General features: G+C 31.0%; 1 protein-coding gene across 5 annotated transcripts; it reads left to right on the plus strand.

Moving 5' to 3' along the window:
* Window positions 1–280: 280 nt before the first annotated feature.
* LOC100165324 (retinoblastoma-binding protein 5 homolog) lies at window positions 281–16,605 on the plus strand. Of its 5 annotated transcripts, none has more exons than XM_029488324.1 (11): window positions 281–506; window positions 12,249–12,373; window positions 12,770–12,868; window positions 12,953–12,978; window positions 13,251–13,423; window positions 13,519–13,747; window positions 13,833–14,125; window positions 14,282–14,435; window positions 14,502–14,714; window positions 14,855–15,062; window positions 16,405–16,605. In XM_029488324.1, exons 3-11 carry the CDS (start codon window positions 12,850–12,852, stop codon window positions 16,491–16,493), a joined length of 1,404 nt encoding a protein of 467 aa, XP_029344184.1. In that variant the 5' UTR covers window positions 281–506; window positions 12,249–12,373; window positions 12,770–12,849; the 3' UTR covers window positions 16,494–16,605. The 5 variants fall into 5 exon arrangements, with proteins under 5 accessions (XP_029344184.1, XP_029344186.1, XP_029344185.1 ...); XM_029488325.1 differs by lacking the exon at window positions 281–506 and adding an exon at window positions 12,028–12,183 and having other exon boundaries at window positions 12,249–12,362; XM_008185215.3 differs by lacking the exon at window positions 281–506 and adding an exon at window positions 12,029–12,183.
* Window positions 16,606–19,887: the final 3,282 nt, after the last annotated feature.

Below are 19,887 nucleotides of genomic sequence, written 5' to 3' on the forward strand. Positions count from 1 at the left end.
TTACCGTCGAGTAGAAACGCTGGTTTTGGATATCAGGGAATGTCCAGCTTATGGACATACTGCACTGAGGACGACGAGAGGACATTTTTCGGCGGACTGTCGGACCAGGACGCCTGGCGGCCACCGAGCCACCCCCGTGGGGGTTCTCGTCAGGCCGCGACGACGGCGCGAGGTGCACTACAACAAGCGGCCGACCCAAGCCAGCAGTTCTCTGAGAGGAGGATGCTCTGATGCTCGACGGCGATTACTATGGCATGCAGCAGTGGCAGCAGCCTGCACGGGACCAATCAGCCTTTGCCGGAAAACCACCACCACGGAAATGCTGCCCACGTTCGCGAAACCGGCCCGAGTGTTCGTTCTGGGGACCGACAGGCTGCCGGCCGGGCGGTTCGGACTAAAAAGCTTCCGGCTGCAGATCGAGGTGCGGCCAATGCGTGCCGGACCCGGAGATGGTGACACGAGGAGGAGGAGGAACTTTCGGATGTGACGTTGAAACTGATAAAAAGGTAAGATTCCGGCGAGCTTCTAAATGATAGGCTCGCCGGATTGTAGGTATGCTGAAATTGTAATTTTACAAAAATTATTAACAATTTTCACGATTTTTCGACATATTGTTATATGGTATATTATAATTTATAATAAGTCGTAACACTCTTAGTTCATAAATACTGTATACTTATATAACTTACGTTATAATTAATATGTTGTTAGGTTGTCTTTTTGGTGTCAAATTGTCTGTATGGAAATTGGTTTATCTATAAGGGCCGGCTATTGCCGGCTTTTGCTGTGATGTATAAATGTTTCGCGCTTCTTTTGAAACTATCACGTCTCTTCTTACCCCATTCAGTTTCACCATCACTCCGTTTGTTCCTCCTCAGCTTCGACTATGTTGTCACCATCTCCCGGTTCCGACACCTGCAACTCTAGCACGCGCACCTCGACATCTGCAGCAGGCTTTCTAGTCCCGTTCGCCAGGCCGCTTGCCCACCCCGACCACAACAGAACGAACACCGTCCTCGCTCACGGGCGGGCCGGTTTCCCGGACGCGGGCAGCATTTCCATGACATTATGCTTTCGGTGGTCCTCCGGCGGCGGCTGATCTCCAGACTCGTCCTCACTGATCCCGGTCCTCTTCTATGGCTGCTCCGAGTTCCACCGCTGCACGCCATAGTTTTTTTTTATCCATCTCCGCCGTCGAACTCGCATCCTCCTCCTCCGCCACCGGCCGTTCAGCCGCATATTACGTTGTAGTACACCAATACCCTATAAGCCGTCGTCGCGGCCCAACGAGAACGTGGCCCAGTCACCGCAAAGGAGGCCGACCACATTCCTTCGGGATCGGCCTCGTGGTGTCCAGGTCCGACAGTCCGCCGCTAGTCCTCTCTTTGTCCTCGGTGCAGTATGTCTCGTTATATTATATGGGCGCCATTCCAGTTAGGCGCCACTCCAGCTCCTGGACATTCCCCGATGTTTCTATCTAATTCAACCAGCGTTTCTCTCTAAGTTCGTCCGATATGGGTTTGATTGGGTCTGTGGTCGTGTACATAATCAATTTTGAAAACTTAAATTTAAATATACAAATCTCGTTACTATGGGCCAAAGTATTATTTATAACATAATGGCATTATATTAAATTTAATATATTATTTGGTTTTTAGCATTTAAAACGGAAAAGTTGTTTATTCAATTATAGCCAGATACCTATTATATAGTTGTGTATGTACTATGTATGCGATATTAATGTTATACCTACCTAATAAGTTATAAGTTTTAGAATTAATATGATAATGAACAACGGATATGTATTATAGACTTAAGCTCAACTAAGGAGGTTGGAGTAGTGGAGTGGCCATGCACTATATCAAAAGTTACGCATAGCCATAGGCGCAATAGCGATTGATATTTGGGGGGGGGGGCTAATAGGGCCTTACTTTGATAATATTGAATAAGCTTAAAAAAAATGTAGGAAATGTTTGGGAGGGCTATGGACATTTTTGGGGGCTTAGTCCCTAAAGCCCCCCCCCCTATTTGCGCCTATACGCATAGTCTCCCTCCCTCCTAAATGAATTATTCTCTGAACTCACATGATATTATAAAAGCAAAATTAATGAATAAATAAATTATAACAAGTGTAAAAACACATATTGTCAAGTCATTATGTTTAATTTTAATAAATGTAATTAATACAATAAAAGTTATTTGTATTATAAGTTTTAATTATGTTTCTCTAACTAAAGAAAAACACAATATTAATATATCAATTCAGTTGTTTAATACATTTAAAAAAAAATGTAATTATCTTTAATCTTTATTGTGTTGATTATTAATTATTATGTATAATGTATTAACCCTTTTAGATTCTGAGTGGAACGATGAATGTATTGATTTTACAATGATGTGTTTTTTTTTTTTGTGTCTTTTTGCGCCGATCACCTAATTTACCTATGACATATGTCATAGGTAGTAGATTTTTTAAATGGGGGGCCACCGTAGGCTACTGCAGGGGATACCTCTGTGGATCCAGAATTTTCATTAAAACTTAAAAATAAATTATTAAACATTGAATTATATGTAGGTACTTTGATTGCATCTAATTCTTATATTAAAAAAGGTGGGGATGATATGGGGTCCCTTGACGTACGATGTCATAGTATTTTATTTTCAACACTTCGGCGCCACTGTTGATACTCATAATAATAATAATAATAATAATATTCATAATCAATGCTACTACTACCTATAGACTATAGAGTATGACCAGTGGTTTTCAGTTTGTGTTGATGTTGGGGGTCCGCGTGAAAGCATTGAACAATCATCGCGAAAAGTGTACGCGTTCAGCGAAATTTGTGTGCATGCATTATAGGCCTATAGCATTTCCCATTTGGCGATCGGGTAATATATTACCTATTTACCTATCATTATTTTATATTTGTTATATATACAGTGTAAATGTGCAATATCGGTTTAATAAAATATTCGTGCAATTAACTTCAAAGCAATTGTCCCAAGTGTATTGATGTATTGTGTAGGTACACGATAATCAAGGGCGTGCGCACAGGGGGACGGCCCCCCTGCGGCCCCTGGCTTTTTCTTTAATAAATACATAGATATCTATGCTATACTAAATAGCGATCATTTTTACATTTTACATGAAAAAAGTAAAGCCAGTTTTAATCTCATAGTATAGATATCTGTGAATAAATGTAATAAATGTATTAATTAATTATCATCATCCAAATGATTTATTATTATCACAGAATACTCTGGATGGACTATTTTTTTATCACTGTGACACTGTGTATGTATCAACTAGGTACTTTATTTAATTATTTACTTTATTTATATATATTGACGTTATTTCACGGTTGGAACTTGTAGATAATATTATATACCACATAGGTTAGTTAAAATAGTAATGACAAATAACCAATATTTTAGACCTAAAAAAACAGAATATTCTTGTTACTTACATTAAACTTTTACATTTTATACTTAACTAAATAAATGCTGTTATAATGAGTGAAAAGAAGATCTTATAGCAGAAGGATAACATTAAGGTCATTAAAGTTCACACTTTTTTTAAAAGTTGAATTTTGTCCGGAATGACCCGTAAAATGGGGTGTCTTTGGACACGTACCTATTAGATTTCATTAAAAACCGATGTTATAATTACAATGGTTAACTTCGAAAATTTGGATATTTAAAAAAAATGTAATAAAATGAAATTAAAAAAAAACCCATACATAATTAATCACAAATACAACAAAATGTATTAAATATTCTAAAAAAATAATTCTTTACTTTTCTATAAATATGTCAAATTTAAATTTATTTTTAATTTTCTGTTTTTACTTATTGTGTTGTCATTTTTTATAACTAACACCATCAACGACATTTTAAATGTCATTAGGATTAATGATTAAAATTCTTAGGTATATACAGACGACCTCCTACATTGTTGACATAATATGATCTGGCCATCTGGGCATAGTTAATGTGTGTCCGAAGTCACCCCACGTTTGGTAATAATTAAGACAATTTAACATTACAGTGTGAGACCAAGTTTTTTTTTTTTCTATATTTGTTCATTGTAACGACCTCAAGGTCTTTGACAATGCTTATCACAAGTGGGTAGTAGGGAGATCATGTGATCTATTTATCTATGTATATATCACTATATGCATGATACTACCCCCCTTCTCCAAGAGGAGACATGTGCGGTCTTCACTCCCAGTGGAGTGGGACCTAGTTGGAAACCGGATGACGCAATCGGACGACAGCACGGGAAAATGGTGACTGCGTAGAATCACACACATTTTTTTTGCACTTTGCTATGAATCGAACCGATGACTGTGTGAGTCGTAATCAACTGCGTGACCACTGCGCCACTCCGGCCCCAAATGAGACCAAGTAACTTAATAATTTGCACATATACCGATTAACACAGACAAGTTAACGAGTATAGGTTACTGAAAACTGGAATCAAATATTTCTATTTGTTGTGCTACAGTAATCAATGTAGTTCTGTAATTTAAAAATACAAAATTATAATAATTTGTATTTACCTCCATAACATGTACTATGACACTATTATGTCATCAATAAATATTATTTTCTATGGAGGTTATAATAGATATTAACGTCGAGTACCAGATTTCAACTTTTATTAAACGTGTATTCTAAAATTATAAGATAACTAAAAAAAACATAGTGCTGTCCAAATTCAACCCCACATGTGACAAGTCCGAAGTCACCCCTTTTTACGGTAGTTATTAGTACAAGAATCTTTGGTTCAGACTTAAGACATTTGTAAGGGCCCCCTGTGGACAAAGTCTATGACGATAATAAACTATCTAATTATTGATGTAGGCAAAAACACAAAACTGGTTCTGCTGAGCTCAAATTTAATACTATGTTAGATATATTGTCATTAGTAAGGTTACAGATTTATTACAATACCTAATATAATAAAAAAAAAAATATATAGGTATATAGTTACGTAGTTACACATATTTACACTCAAACAATATTATTACAATAATTTTAATAACAGATCTGTACCACAGAAATCAAGTAACGCAAGTCCATTTTTTGAAATTTTGAGTTTGTTATATAACCAGAATATGCTTTTTATGATCTTTTTAAAGGTATTAAAACGTAAGTCCTATATTATACAATAAATGCATAGATAGCAAGAACTATATTATATTAACTTAAATCCTAAACTATGATAGGACTGATAGGATTATAGAAACAACAATAGTATGCCCAGCGTTTACACAAGAAAAGTAATACAAAATAATATTTTTGAAGTATACAATTTTATTGTGAGTCCATTGCAATAAATATTTTTGTTTTGTCCCTCCTGTAAAATTTGCTTTTTGTGACTTGAGTTACTCGACATCTGTGGTACAATAAGATTAATAACGTTATATGTCGATTTAGATAAGATATGTTTTTTATTTCAATATTTTATTGTACATCACGTCGTATAGAGGTGATTCGTAAAAATAAATATAATAATAATTATGTAAAATGTAAATACATAAAAGAATCTCTCATCGCCCCCCATTGGATAAACGATACGCCGTTCACTTTTTACAATAAATTATGTGCTTAGGTAGGTACAGCCGTACAGGTAATCGAAATTAGAATTCTATTATTTTTTTTTATCGTCGTTATTATTTTCTATAGATTGGCCTTGAACTTCATCAATGTACCTATATAGATAGTAGGTATACCGCCACTCTGCCAAAAATTCAGACTGTCCGCCAGAAGCACGCAAATTGTTTGGCCACATATCTACAACTCGTTTGGAAACGACGAGTGAATTTCAATATAAGTACACATCCAGTTGGCGCACGTCTTACTTGTTTTTACTTTGCCACATATTTACGCCACACGCTGCCATTATGCGTGTCATGTTGGAATATATATTATACAAATTTACAAAGTATGCATCAATTGTATAGGTAATAAACCAATGAATTATAATTAGGTAATTTATTTACGATAATTAATTGTCTCTCTTTGTTGTAATTCACAGCATTATTATCGTCCATAGTACAAGTAACCATAGTACAAGAAGTATCCCATTTTAATAATCTTATTCCTTATGTACATGATATGCTTAACTATAATACGTTAAAATATTATTATTTCTATAGTTGTACTTGATTTTACTTTCAGTTTGCACTATTAAGAATCTGAGCATATTATTATTATTGTTTTCGTTGTATATACCATTTTGTTACAGTAAATAACAGTTTACGAGCGGACACTGAATGCCTGAGTAGTAATAATCAGTTGTAGCTATAGAAGGGTTTTGTGGGGACAAAGGGACAAAGAGCTTCCTCCCACGTTAGTCTATATATAATTATATAAAGTATATATTTCTTACATAAACGCGCGTGTTGCGTGTATACGGTTTACAAACAATATTGTGGATTACAAAAATGACAAAAAAAAATAGCACCACTACTATGAGAACGTGTTGCATGTGATGCTTTATGCCTCTATAGTGTTCATACGTTATAAATACGCAAGACGCAAGTGCAAGAAGGCAAGTCATTGATTATTGCACATCTTCATCATCATTATGATTATAAGATCAAAATAGAATTTTTATTTAATCGTATTCTATCTTCGATTGATATACGAAGAGTGTTGACTCTAAAACTATAAATTATAATACTATACCTGCAAAGCAGGTGAGTGCAATCCAAAATGGGCTCCTGTATAGACGTATAGTGTATAATTTTCTTTCAAGTTGTTTATTTTACAGTCAAAATGCGTGTATACACACACAGAAATATTTACGTTGTCTTTACATTCAATTGGGTGTTAATTGTTTAATAGCTAATTATTAAAATAAATGTCATTAGTTCATCAAATAACAAAAACACAGTGTTGCAAATTGCTATATAACTATATTTTGCGTACCTACACCTGTTAATGTTTCACATTACACATATTTAAAATCAATGCATATGAATTGGCGGGGGGGGCTGCGAAGGGATGGGGCACACCTTCTTTTCAAAAATTTTAGCGTACCCCTTTTTAATTATATTATCTTAATCAATGAGAAATGTAAATACTGTGGTATTACTTTATATTTTTGAATCCCCTTCTATTTTTTTAAATTCTAAATATTAAAATATATAAAAGTGAATTCATGAATTCACTTTTACAAAAGTTGCAATTTTATAATATTTAACCTTTCTATATCAAAAATCTAATACCTGTATGTACCAGCTAGGATAGTGGCGTCATTTCAGTTTTCAATAGAGGGAGGCAAAGGTTTTGACTGGCCCGAATGGGTAAAAAAAAACCACTTGCTTTGTTCGCAACCACGTATTATCTACTTGGGTACATTTTTTTTGGTACCCTTTTTATTAACTAGGTAACAGCATTTTTAAATATAAGGTAGCAGATATTTTATAAAAACAATTGTATACCTATATCAGATAAAACTCTACAAACTATTATATGGTAAAATTTATATTAGTATAAATATAATAGTAAAATATTAGTAGTTTATTTATATATCTTCTTTTTTTATTTTTGAAAATATATCAATAAATCTATAAATCAATTTTACCTGATTCATCACTTATAGCCTATGCTCTATTACTCTTATATATAGGTATACGATATATTTACAAATTAATATTATTTTAAATTATAATATATTTTTTTTTTACTGCTCGCTTACCGGCTCAAGTTTTGTATGTTTATTAAACATACCAGAAATTATTTTTGGTTCTTGAGCAGTTTGCGGTAATTTTAAATTTTTAGCCGTATTTAAATCATATTTTGCCCAAATTAAAAGGTTAATTTAAACATGCGTCAAGAAAAAAATTAATTTTAATTTACGTAGAATAAGGTACTCAACTAAATTAACACAATACGCGGAATAGTCGAATCATACACGACTGTCGCAAGTTAACTGAAGTAGTGTCGTAGTGAAGTCCATGATCAATGAATCATGATCAGTGCCAATCGGTTGTTGTTTTTAGAATTTGTATTAATTTTAGATTTTAGAAATTTAACTGTACGAGATTATGATACTAATTATTATTATTATTGTGCATACAAATATACAATAATATTAATGTTATGTTAATTTTCCTTCACAAAACACACTCATACAAACAAACATACATACATTATACATACCCATACATACATTGTGTACGTCCCCGCATACGTCTAAATATAAATATATTCCAACTATCAATTAGAAAAAATGTATCAATGAGACAATAATTTCTTAGTAAATATAAATACCTATGGAATAATATTTTCTGAAAATATTATAAAATAGGCATGTTTTTGTGCTAATAAAATATAATAATGGTAAAACGGCAACAAATGGGTACCGACAGGGGCAAATTCCCACCTTGCCATTTTGACATTGAAGACTGAAGAGTGAAGACTATAATATGATATGTGTGAAATCCCGGAAATAGGACTAGGTATAGTATTATGTTTACAATTCACCTTAAAGTTGACCAATAAACTAAGTTTTTATAATTTAGATCTACACGCAAATAAAAATTAATGATTTTGGAGATATGGAATTAAGAGTAAACTTTATGTATTATGTTGCAATTACACTTTACTATTAGTTTGAATTACTTATAGGAGTTGTAAGTACCTGGGTATCTGGTATATATTATATGTTTTTTAACTTTTAATTTAAAGATACCTTCCTACCTAATACCAATATAATTACTAATTAGTACTATAGGTGCTATACATACTACATAATATGACCATGTGTTTATGTATCAGCTTACACATTATAACAGTAAATAATGCATAATATACGAAAATACTAAATAAGTATATAGGTAGTGCATCATTTTCTTATATCGTTAACTCAGCCAAGCATGAAGCAGGGAGACGTCGTTTAAAGTTTTACAAAACATTATAGGTAGGTCATCAATTATTTTTGAATGAACAATAATATTCATTTTTATTTTGTATGTTATTTAATGTTATTAATCAATTTTATCCATTATTATTATTTATTTATTATGTAGATACAACATTTATAAATACATAAAAAAACCCAGGCTCCACATCAAGAGGGGATGCGTCCTCCATTCCTCCCCAGCAAACACGCCATTGTACTGTATAATAAAAGCTCAGCTTTTTTAAGTGTGTACCTACTAACACAAGTACACATTGTTTTGTATTTTGGCCAACGCGGGACTGTAATAATGTAATATATTATAAATATAAAATATTACGGCCATGATTTAAGATACCTTTAATCGTGATTACGGCCAGAATCGTATAAAAATATGACCTTCTAACGTAGATAACATTGTACGCTATTACCTACGTCCAAAACAGGTTTTAATCCGATCAATAAATTATTTTAATTTAATCGTTAAAAACATATTAATAACGCGCATTTTTTCATTTTTGGCACTTCTGGCACAAATCTATAACATAGTATTATTATCATTCTGTTTACTTAAAAGATTAGAAAACTAAGTACCTTACCTTAGTTTTATCTCAATTCACAAATGCGTTCACAGTAGTTTCACTACAGCTCACGCACAGTAATAATTCATGTAAGCTGAGTTTATTAATTAGTATATTATATTTATTAATAAAATGTTTGCCCGAAATAGTTATGCCCTATCTGGAGTGTGCAAAAAATATTAATGGTATACCTAAATGCTAATATGGTATCACGTCCGGTCGTAAATACTGTTAAATAATAACTGCTTATACACACAGATAAAACTTTGTAATTATTCTGTATATGTATGAGATACCGACAAATCACAAAACAATACATAACACATTGCGTTGAATAATAATTATAATATAATAACAGTGTGTGCCAGTGTACACATTTTGGCACTACTATATTTATAGAGATGAAATGCGTGATGGGGTCATGGGGTGCTATAAGAGCCTAAGATGATGTAACCATAACAGAGACTTTTATTTATAAGGTAGAAAAAATGTTCAGTGTATACTTGGTCCAAAATGTTTAAGAATCATTTTAAATTATCCTGAAGAGGATACCGCAATTCGCGGATTAACTTCTAAAATGTTTTGTTTTTATCATTATTTATTAATTGTATATATAGCCATACAGGTTACATGTACTCGTATAGGTGTATCATGATAAACGATTTCTTTTTTTTATTTCGAAATAATATAGTAAAATTATAGCCTTTTATGAACCTTTTTTTTTTTTCCCTGTTTGAACCGACAACGCCGCGGGAACTGCTTCCGCAATGCTTCCGCGAAGATAAGCCTTTTATGAACCTATAATATTTAAAGAATACCTAGGTAAACATTTATATTTTATTATTTTGTATATTTTTGAAGCGTATTTACTATTCTCCTATACTTTTCGCAGATCAATCGTAGTTCGTGTTTGATTATATTGTGATCACATTATTATTATTATATATTTATATGAGCAATATTTCATAATATTATATTATGATGAGGCTACGAGCACCTGAAGTTTCAATCAGTGGCGTCATTTGGGGGGAGGCAACTGGGGCATGTGCCCCAGTCTAGTATTTACATCAACCTTAAGTCGGCACATTTAGCACAACCGCCCCTCCTACAATCTGAATGAAAAAAATGTTTAGTCGGAAAAGCAATGAAAAGTTGCCCTAGTCTAATAAAAACTGAAACGACGCCACTGTACGTGATAGTTTACTACCTTAAATCGTGCCCCATCATAATCTCACGTAACGTGAGTAAGTCAATGATCTTATACCACAGAACAATATTGAAGCGACCATAGATTATAGACCTATAAACTAGTCTTGGAAGCGACACTCGATTAGCTGATCGGGTTTCTGTACAGTGGCGTGCCCAGGAATTTTAAATGTTGGGGGACACAATTTTTTTTAAATAATAAACAAAAGAAAGCGGATAAGTGGAAGTCGCTCTGCTGTACAGTAGGCTACAATTGGATGACTGTAATTTTTTTTACAACACAAATACAATTATAATAAAATATTATACTTTACTAAAAATGTTGTCATATAGTAGGTATAGGTAATCAATGTGATTAATTAATTATTGATTATTTAATATATAAAGCAACAATGTGAAAAGAAGCTTATAGATTTTGTTTATTTGTTATTTAATATATAATATTTATATTTATAAAAAATATGTCTAGGGGGGGGCTGGGCCCCTAGTCCCCTCTGGATCCGTCCCTGTTCTATACTGTATATACAAGTGCCTTCCTCCGAAGAGATGAAACGCATCGGCATCACATCAAATTTGGTCGAAAGATAATGAATTATTGACACAAAACAATATTGTCCATACAATAATGTAGAAATAACAGTATGAGTATACTATTAAATTTTAGAACAGAATCATATAAGCGCACTACAGTTCATTGAGGTACACTAAAAGAACATCGAAATTTCATTGTTTAGTGATTTGCTATTTATGGAGCTTACCTAATTGCTTTTTTACGCCTAATTGGCCTAAATAAGAAGAATTAAAATGAATAACTACCTAAATTTTCCACCGAGTGAATATTGTACTCAAATTGTCTTCGATAGGACGATCGATGTGTATTTAGGTTTAATGTGTAACAATTAACTAATAATTCATAATAATTAACAATAATGCCTATTATGGTTTAATGTCGATGTTAAATTAATCAATGACTGACACTGAATGACGTGAAGTCGTGACTCGTGAACCATGATTCCCATGATTATTTATATTATACCTATGGTTCTATTATAATCATAGACTTAATTCATTATTTATATTATACCTATGGTTCTATTATAATCATAGACAATTAATTATTTATGTCTATGATTATAATACTTCTAAGACGTTGGACCGACGCCATCGCCATCGACGCCATCTGTCGGACAAAGGTATTAAAGAATTCTATGCTGGCGGACGGACATTGCGCCCACGATTTATATCTTAAATCGTGATTGCGCCGCACAATTCCCTTATCATTTGTCATTTTTATTTCTCACAATCTGTGGCGGTACTGCGGTACCCATGGTTATTACCATTAATTTTGCCGCTATTCACTGATTGCAAACATTTTGTCTTGCTTTTATCAACATTCAATACAACATGAATATTATGAATTAATATTATTTTAAATTAAAATTCATGCGTCCGTCCTGAATGTCTAACGTTCAAAATAAAGTGGGTATAACGTATAAACCACTTTAGTTCTTCATATTAATTCAGTTATTTTGTGTGTCGTATAGTACTGTGGCAAGAGCAGGGTGAGCAGTCGTATTTTTTATTTAATTTTTATTGGAATGGCACCGCTTTCACTAGAATCTTTGTAGCAGTCTGTGGTATTTTAAATCACCGTCGTGGTAAGCAATTAGTAAGTTTAATAATTTTATACCACAGCTTAGAATAATATACTAACATAGCTACATGTAAGTCGAAAAGTTTGAAAGGCTAGGTTAGCCAAGCGCTTTGTTTTACAGAATAGATTAATGGTTTAAATGGTTTTATATTAAATTAAATGTGGATTACAAGTAAATTAAATACAAAATAGTTTCAAGTATTATTCGGGATTAGATCATGTAGAAGAAGTTTTATTATTTATTCTAAACGATTAATTATTAAACCCTAAGTAGGTATACAATAATAAATTATTTAGTTTATCAAAAATGTACAAATCATTCACATTCTTACTGATGATAATGTAGCGATTAATTTTTCTATTATATTAATATGTGTAACTATACATATAACATTTAATTTTCTTATTTAGGTAGGTAAGACTGTACCAATTGTTACTGTTTCAAAACGAATTAATCAAATCTAGAATTAGATTCACCATCAACCTTAAATATGAATTTAGAATTGCTTGGTAAGTAAAAACAGGTACCTTTAAGTTATGAATTAAATCAATTTTATCATAAAATGTAATAAATAATATTTTTTTATTTTATAGAATCTTTTGGACAAAATTATCCTGAGGTAATTATATTTAAATTTCATATTTTAAATAATGTTAGGCAATTAACAACATCTATACCTATTTAATATTTTGTATATCAAAAAAATATCTTGTTTATTTTTGTTTTTATAAATTTTAATTTTATTGATTAATAATTACCTATATATTAGGTATCTATATATTATGATATTTAAGTAGTTTTAAATTTGTGAACTGAGATTACTTTTGAAGTGATTGATGATCTTTATTAATGTAGATTCCTTCTTATTGTGTTTATTTTTCATTTTCAAAGGAATTTGATGGAGTCCTTGATAGTATATCATTAGCTGTGACATGTGTGTTTAATAAATATGGCACACTCTTGGCAGTCGGATGCAATGATGGCCGTATAGTAATTTGGGATTTCTTAACTAGAGGAATTGCAAAAATTATCACAGCTCACATGCATCCTGTCTGTTCCTTAAGGTAATTGTTTATTTTCTTGAAATCTTAAAAGTGAAATTATTATTATTTTAAATCAAAATAATATATAAACCTATGCATACAATTATAATCTTTAGTTGGTCGAGGAATGGACATAAGTTATTAAGTGCATCCACTGATAATAATGTTTGCACTTGGAACATATTGAGTGGTGAAAGAGAAGAAATGTATAAATTTCCGTCGCCCGTGTTAAAAGTCCAATACCATCCGAGGAAAAAAAATTTATTCCTTGTTTGTCCAATGAAACACGCAGCTGTGCTCGTAGACACTGAAGGCAACCATAAATTAGTTCCAATGGGCGAAGATGTGAGTTTAAGCTGCAATTTAAACATATTACTCATAATTTATAATACATTAAATTGTAATAAAATTTAATTTTACTAAATTACAGTCTGATCTGATGATAGTTGCTTCATTTGATCGCCGTGGAGAGTATATTTATACAGGAAATGCTCGAGGTAAAATTTTGGTTTTGACTTGTCCTGATCTTGAGCTTAAAGTCTCGTTCAAAGTATCTACCGGAATGACTGGTATAAAAAGTATAGAATTTGCACGAAGAGGAGATTGCTTTTTACTCAATTGTTCAGATCGTGTTATCAGAGTATATGACGCTAAACATGTATTGGATACAGGAAAAGAAGGAGAACCAGAACCCATTCAAAAACTCCAAGATTTAGTCAACAAGTATGTATAGTGTTATTGATGGTATATTATATTTATGTTCATTTTCATTTCAAATTAAAAATTAAAAATATTGAAATAATTTGTTTTTGTGATTTTTATTAACTAATATACAAAAAACTAATAAAATAATACAACTCACTATACTAAAATCTGTAGAACGATGTGGAAGAAATGTTGTTTTTCTGGCGACGGTGAATATGTTTGTGCAGGTTCGGCTAGGCAACACGCATTGTATATTTGGGAAAAAAGTATTGGAAACTTGGTTAAAATATTACATGGAACCAAAGGAGAACTTCTTTTAGATGTTGTTGTAAGGTCTAAAATTATTATTTTGAAAATCATGAAAGTTTAATTTATCTAAAATGTTTTATTTTAGTGGCATCCAGTTCGTGCAATAATAAGCAGTATATCCAGTGGCTTAGTATCTGTATGGGCACAAAACCAAGTAGAAAATTGGTCAGCGTTTGCACCTGACTTTAAAGAGCTTGACGAAAATGTTGAATATGATGAGAGAGAGTCTGAGTTTGACTTGGAAGATGAAGACAAATCAATTACAAAAGATATACAACGATGTGATGAAGATTTCGAGGTAGGTACCATTTAATGAATAAGATACATTGTACATTAAACAGTTTATTACTTTTGATTTAATTAAATTCAAAATTACAATAAAACAATTACCTAACCTTCTATTTCATATCATAATATTATATTATAAATAATATTTAGGTTGATGTAGAAAGTGCCGAACCTGTAGCAGCATTTTGTAGTTCAGACGAAGAAGGAGCTATTGAAGACCACAAGGAAGCTCTTATGTTTTTACCGATTGCTCCAGAAATTGAAGACCCTGAACCAGATATGCTACCACCTCCAATTGCAACATCTACTTCATCCAAATGTCGTACAATTGATATTCATTTAGATAATGCTACTGACGGTAAGTTTTTTTTTTTTATATATTTCAAACATTCTTAAAGTCTTGTCGCTTCCTAAATTAAATTTTATAACTGTACTTCTAAAGTAGTTTTTTTATTATCATGACATTACTCATTAGTTTTCAGAAATGTAAATAAATTCAATTATAAGTTATCATGAATTTGGAAGTGTAAGCCCTACATATTTGTATGTTCCATTCAGAATTATTTTTAAAATTTATTGGTTTATCAAATATAAAGACCTCAATGACCTCTAGTTAGTATAAGCATAACTAGTATTAGTAATATTTTTAGATACTGAGCAAATAAATGGATGTATTGATTAAGTAGTCAAATAAATGCTTAAATATTGCAATATTCAACAAATCATTTGTGGTGGAAAAATGAATATAATTGGTTCATTTAGGATGTCAAAATGTTCCTAGACGTTTATAAGTCAGGAAAATAAAAAATTTTATCTGGAATTTTTACGCCAAACTTGATTACAGCAATATCAATTTTGTGTTTTTGATGGGACAAAAAAAAAATACAGTAGATGCATGATTTTTTCACTAAATTTTTATGATAGCATTGTATCACCATGAAAGTTTTAAAATATTTTGAGCAATTTATAGACATTTTTAATTTTCTACTTTGTTTCTAATAATATCATAATTTTTATTGAGCCAAAAAGCTCAAAAAATTTAATACAGGGTTTGGTTTATATTTAAAAAATATTAAAGCTACATATTATACCTGTATTAGATACAATTTTTTTTAAAAGCATTTAAAGTTAAAATGTTGTCAACATTTATTAAAATAGCTAACATTTTTCAAATTATTTTGTAGTTTAAATGTTTAAAATGTTAAACTTTTATAGCTGAAGATTGAAAACTTAAAGCAAGGTTTTGCATAAGTATTTAATATTCTAATCAAATAGTCCAAAACAATTATTAACATAGTTTTTTTTTTTTTATAAACATTTAAGTTCAAATTTGGACAATAGATATTTAAACACAGATTCCAAATAATAAATTCAATGTTTTTGGCAAAAATTAAATCAAACTCAGCTTTTAATAGCAATTTCAAAAAACATATCATACATGTGACATAAGCTGATCGTCAACCATCTCCTTTTAGAATAGTTTTTTGTATATAATGATATATCCATTGAATTCGAATTTAGAACATCTATTACAGTGAACCACTCAGCACATACTGTACCTTTACTTACCTTTTTTCATTTAAATTGTAGATTGTGGTTAATATATTCTTTATTACTAAGTAATTTGAAATTATTGAAAACTTATAACCAGGCTGTCAATACTAATATATTATATTGTGTACAATTTTTTATGATTTCAGAAGTACATCCATTGTTGAGTAATAAAACCAAAGATAAACAACTCACTGGAGGTAAAAAAGGTCCAAAAAGAGGACCAAAACAACAATAACTATTTCCTAATATTAATATAATATATAATTGTATGTACATATTTTATTGTATAGAATTTAAAATATAATTTTTTTATTTCAACCAGAATAAAAACAAGTATTTCTTGATTATATCATGCTAATTTTGATGACCCCGACTTCAGACCCACTGAATTCAAAATATGACATAACCACATAGAAAACAAAAAAATATTGTCTTATTATAAAAACTTTTTTAATAATTAAGTATAGGTACACATAATGTTATAATTGAATTTATATTATCTATTCCCTTAGAATAATTCTGGACTATGTCAATGTATAACCCGCAATGCTTTGCCAGATGGCGTCTTACACACACGTTATCACAATTGGAGAAATCTTCTGGAAGTGTGGTGCGATGAAAGAGCGACTCCTTTGTTCCTTATGCCAAGCTCTCTACGTAGATCGGAGACCGGTGATCTCTGTCTGAAAATAGATCCGGTGTAACAGGTTGTGGTCCATGAATTTCAGTTTCTTCAGTGTAGTAGTGTTGTTAGTTTGAAAAATGGAAGTGAAGTGAAGTGTACGGCCGAGGTGTACCCGTATAATGTAACTCTTTTGATCACAGTCCCTTGTTGCTGATTGGTATCGAGTTAGCTGTTTGCTGACCCCTTCGTGGGTCGGCCGTTTCTTATATTATATTTATACTTATATTTGGAACAGAGTTGAGAGTATAGGTATTATTATTGACCTTTATTCATTAACAATAGGTTTTTTTGTAATACTTGTTCATATTATAGGTACCCTATCTATCCAGCTTATCTTTTGCATATCATAATAAAATGTATTATACCTCTAATGTCTCAACACTCAATAAGAATACAAATATAAAAGATTCATTTTCTTTTACAATATATACTGTTAAAAGCTTTCAGCTCTGCCACTAAAAGGGAATAAAATTCTATAATATGACGCATATGTTTTGATCTTTGATACAATTTCTGGAAACCAATATATTTTTGATAATGCTAAATGCTAGTTGGGATTTATCTGCACCAACTTGAGATGAATAAATTACATTTTCAACCATAGATGTTGGGACATAAAATAATAAAACCAATTTTCTATTTTCTATACACTGATCCATCTCTCATTCCAAACCACTTACTATCTTTTTTTTCCAAATCTACTTATTTTGCTTATAGTTTCATCTTTATATTACATTACTGATAAATAAATTCTTCTCAAAACTATTTTCTTAATGATATATAATAAATATTAATATTAATAATACATTATGGTTTATGAAATCTACGTCTCTACTTAAAGGTCAAAGCATTAAGATCAACCAAACCGGAAAATTTGTTCAATAACCAGTTTATTTAACTATAATATCAAATGTAAAATAAATAAATAATTTATGTACATTTCTAAACTAAAAACAAACAATTCTCTAAATGCAAGTATAGTAATATTCTTTATATCAGATTAGCTGACACAGATAGTAAATGTGAATGACCAATTTGACAAAACAAATTTACTTTTAGTTAAAAATCTATTTTTTTTTAAGAAGGGTTACTTCCTCAACACTTCATTCATGTAATTTTATTCTTTCAGATATATTTGCTTATTGTAGGTAGTAGTTTTCTCTGTACAGATTGTAAATTTTTCTATTAAATAAAAAAAGAGATAAATATATTATATTTAACCTATAACACTATAAGTACAGAATAAATTATGTATACAACATAATATTTCAATACTTACCATAATATTTCAATACTTATAAATAGGTAGAAATTTACCAAAACCAATATAAAATTGGCGATTGGTAAACTTAAAATGTTTTTGTGGTCGTTGACGCCTCTGTAACCGCTGCATACGCTTTTCATGTAGCCATGTACTACATGTAGGTATACTGTATAGATTATACAAATCCCCGAATAAAAGTCCGGCGTAAAAAAGTCCGATAGAAAAAAATTCCGAGAATAAAAGTCCCAAATTTAATAATTATTAAGTTAAGAAACTTAATATTTGTTATGTCTAAGGACTAAGGTCTAACGTCTAACAATATTATATGTTATAGATTATTACTTTATTTAGAAAGTCGTAAATTACAAATTTATTACACCTAATCTTTACTTAGGTCTAAGGTCTAACCACATTATATATTCACACATTTAGTAGGACATAGTCATCCAACAATATGGGTTGCTAATTCGCAAAATTAAACTTGAGATTCGAGCTGATAGGATTGGAGCCGATAATGATTGCATTAAGTAGCATGGTACAAGCAATAAAAAAAATCGAAAACCAGTCAAAAAAATAAAAGGTTCCAAAAATTATGCGTGCGCATTAAAAACTCTGAGTTATCTAAGTGTCGATTATTTATATTGACGAGTAATTATCGTTTTATAATTTATAATAATGTATAAATAATATGTCATAATAGATTTATTACATCTGTCATTTTCTACAATAAGAGATAGTCCAGTCATTTAAGCTCCAAAATTGGTGTTTTGAAACTTTGCAAAAAGTTTGGTTATAGGCTCCTCATTAACCAAAAAAAAGTCGCCATTCCTCCGAGGTCCGGAAGTGTCCGCCATCTTGGATTTTAAGTGCGACTTTTCAGTTTTTTTAAATTATCTTTAAAAATACTAATTGTATATCAAAAATACCTCAATACAAAAATGTAGCTGATAAAATTTTAAATAAATAAGGTCTGATTATTTTTTTTTTAGCTTGAATAGGTTAAGAGCAAAATTTAACCATGTCTTATAATATTAAACGCGGCGCGCTATAATACTATATATTATATAGGTAGTGCGCCGCACTTGTGTCCACTAAAAAACGCTAGAAAACAGTTACGGTTTATAAATGAAAGTGATTTTACTATAAGGCGTACAAATCAATTTTGGTCAGGTAATTGGTCGGATATGACCATTGAACAAACTTTAATGCGTTCAATGTACTTTCCTATATAATACTGTTATAAAATACCTAATATTTATATTTTACTAAAATATAATATAATACGTGGTGTATATATTATATGATTATATAATATTTAAATTATTTATAATATAGCGTATATCAATAATAATGTTTATTTGTAATATATTAATATATATAAAAAAACGTAAATATTGCGTTTTCTAATGGACACATATGTGCGGCGCGCCGCCTACGTGCAGCCTATATTATAGTATTATAGCGCGCCGCGTTTAATATTATAAGACATGGTTAAATTTTGCTCTTAACCTATTCAAGCTACAAAAAAGAAAAAAATTAAACTATATTTGTTTAAAATTTTATCAGCTACATTTTTGTATAGAGGTATTTTTGATATAACATTAGTATTTTCAAAGATAATTTGAAAAAACTGAAAAATCGCACTTAAAATCCAAGATGGCGGACACTTCCGGAACTCGG

Source organism: Acyrthosiphon pisum, chromosome A1, assembly GCF_005508785.2.
Source record: "Acyrthosiphon pisum isolate AL4f chromosome A1, pea_aphid_22Mar2018_4r6ur, whole genome shotgun sequence".
Classification (NCBI taxonomy): domain Eukaryota; kingdom Metazoa; phylum Arthropoda; class Insecta; order Hemiptera; family Aphididae; genus Acyrthosiphon; species Acyrthosiphon pisum.

Coding starts and splice junctions, on each gene's coding strand:
- LOC100165324 (XM_029488324.1), top strand. Junction 13,424..13,518: donor CATCCTGTCTGTTCCTTAAG/GTAATTGTTTAT, acceptor TATAATCTTTAG/TTGGTCGAGGAATGGACATA. Junction 14,126..14,281: donor CTCCAAGATTTAGTCAACAA/GTATGTATAGTG, acceptor TAAAATCTGTAG/AACGATGTGGAAGAAATGTT.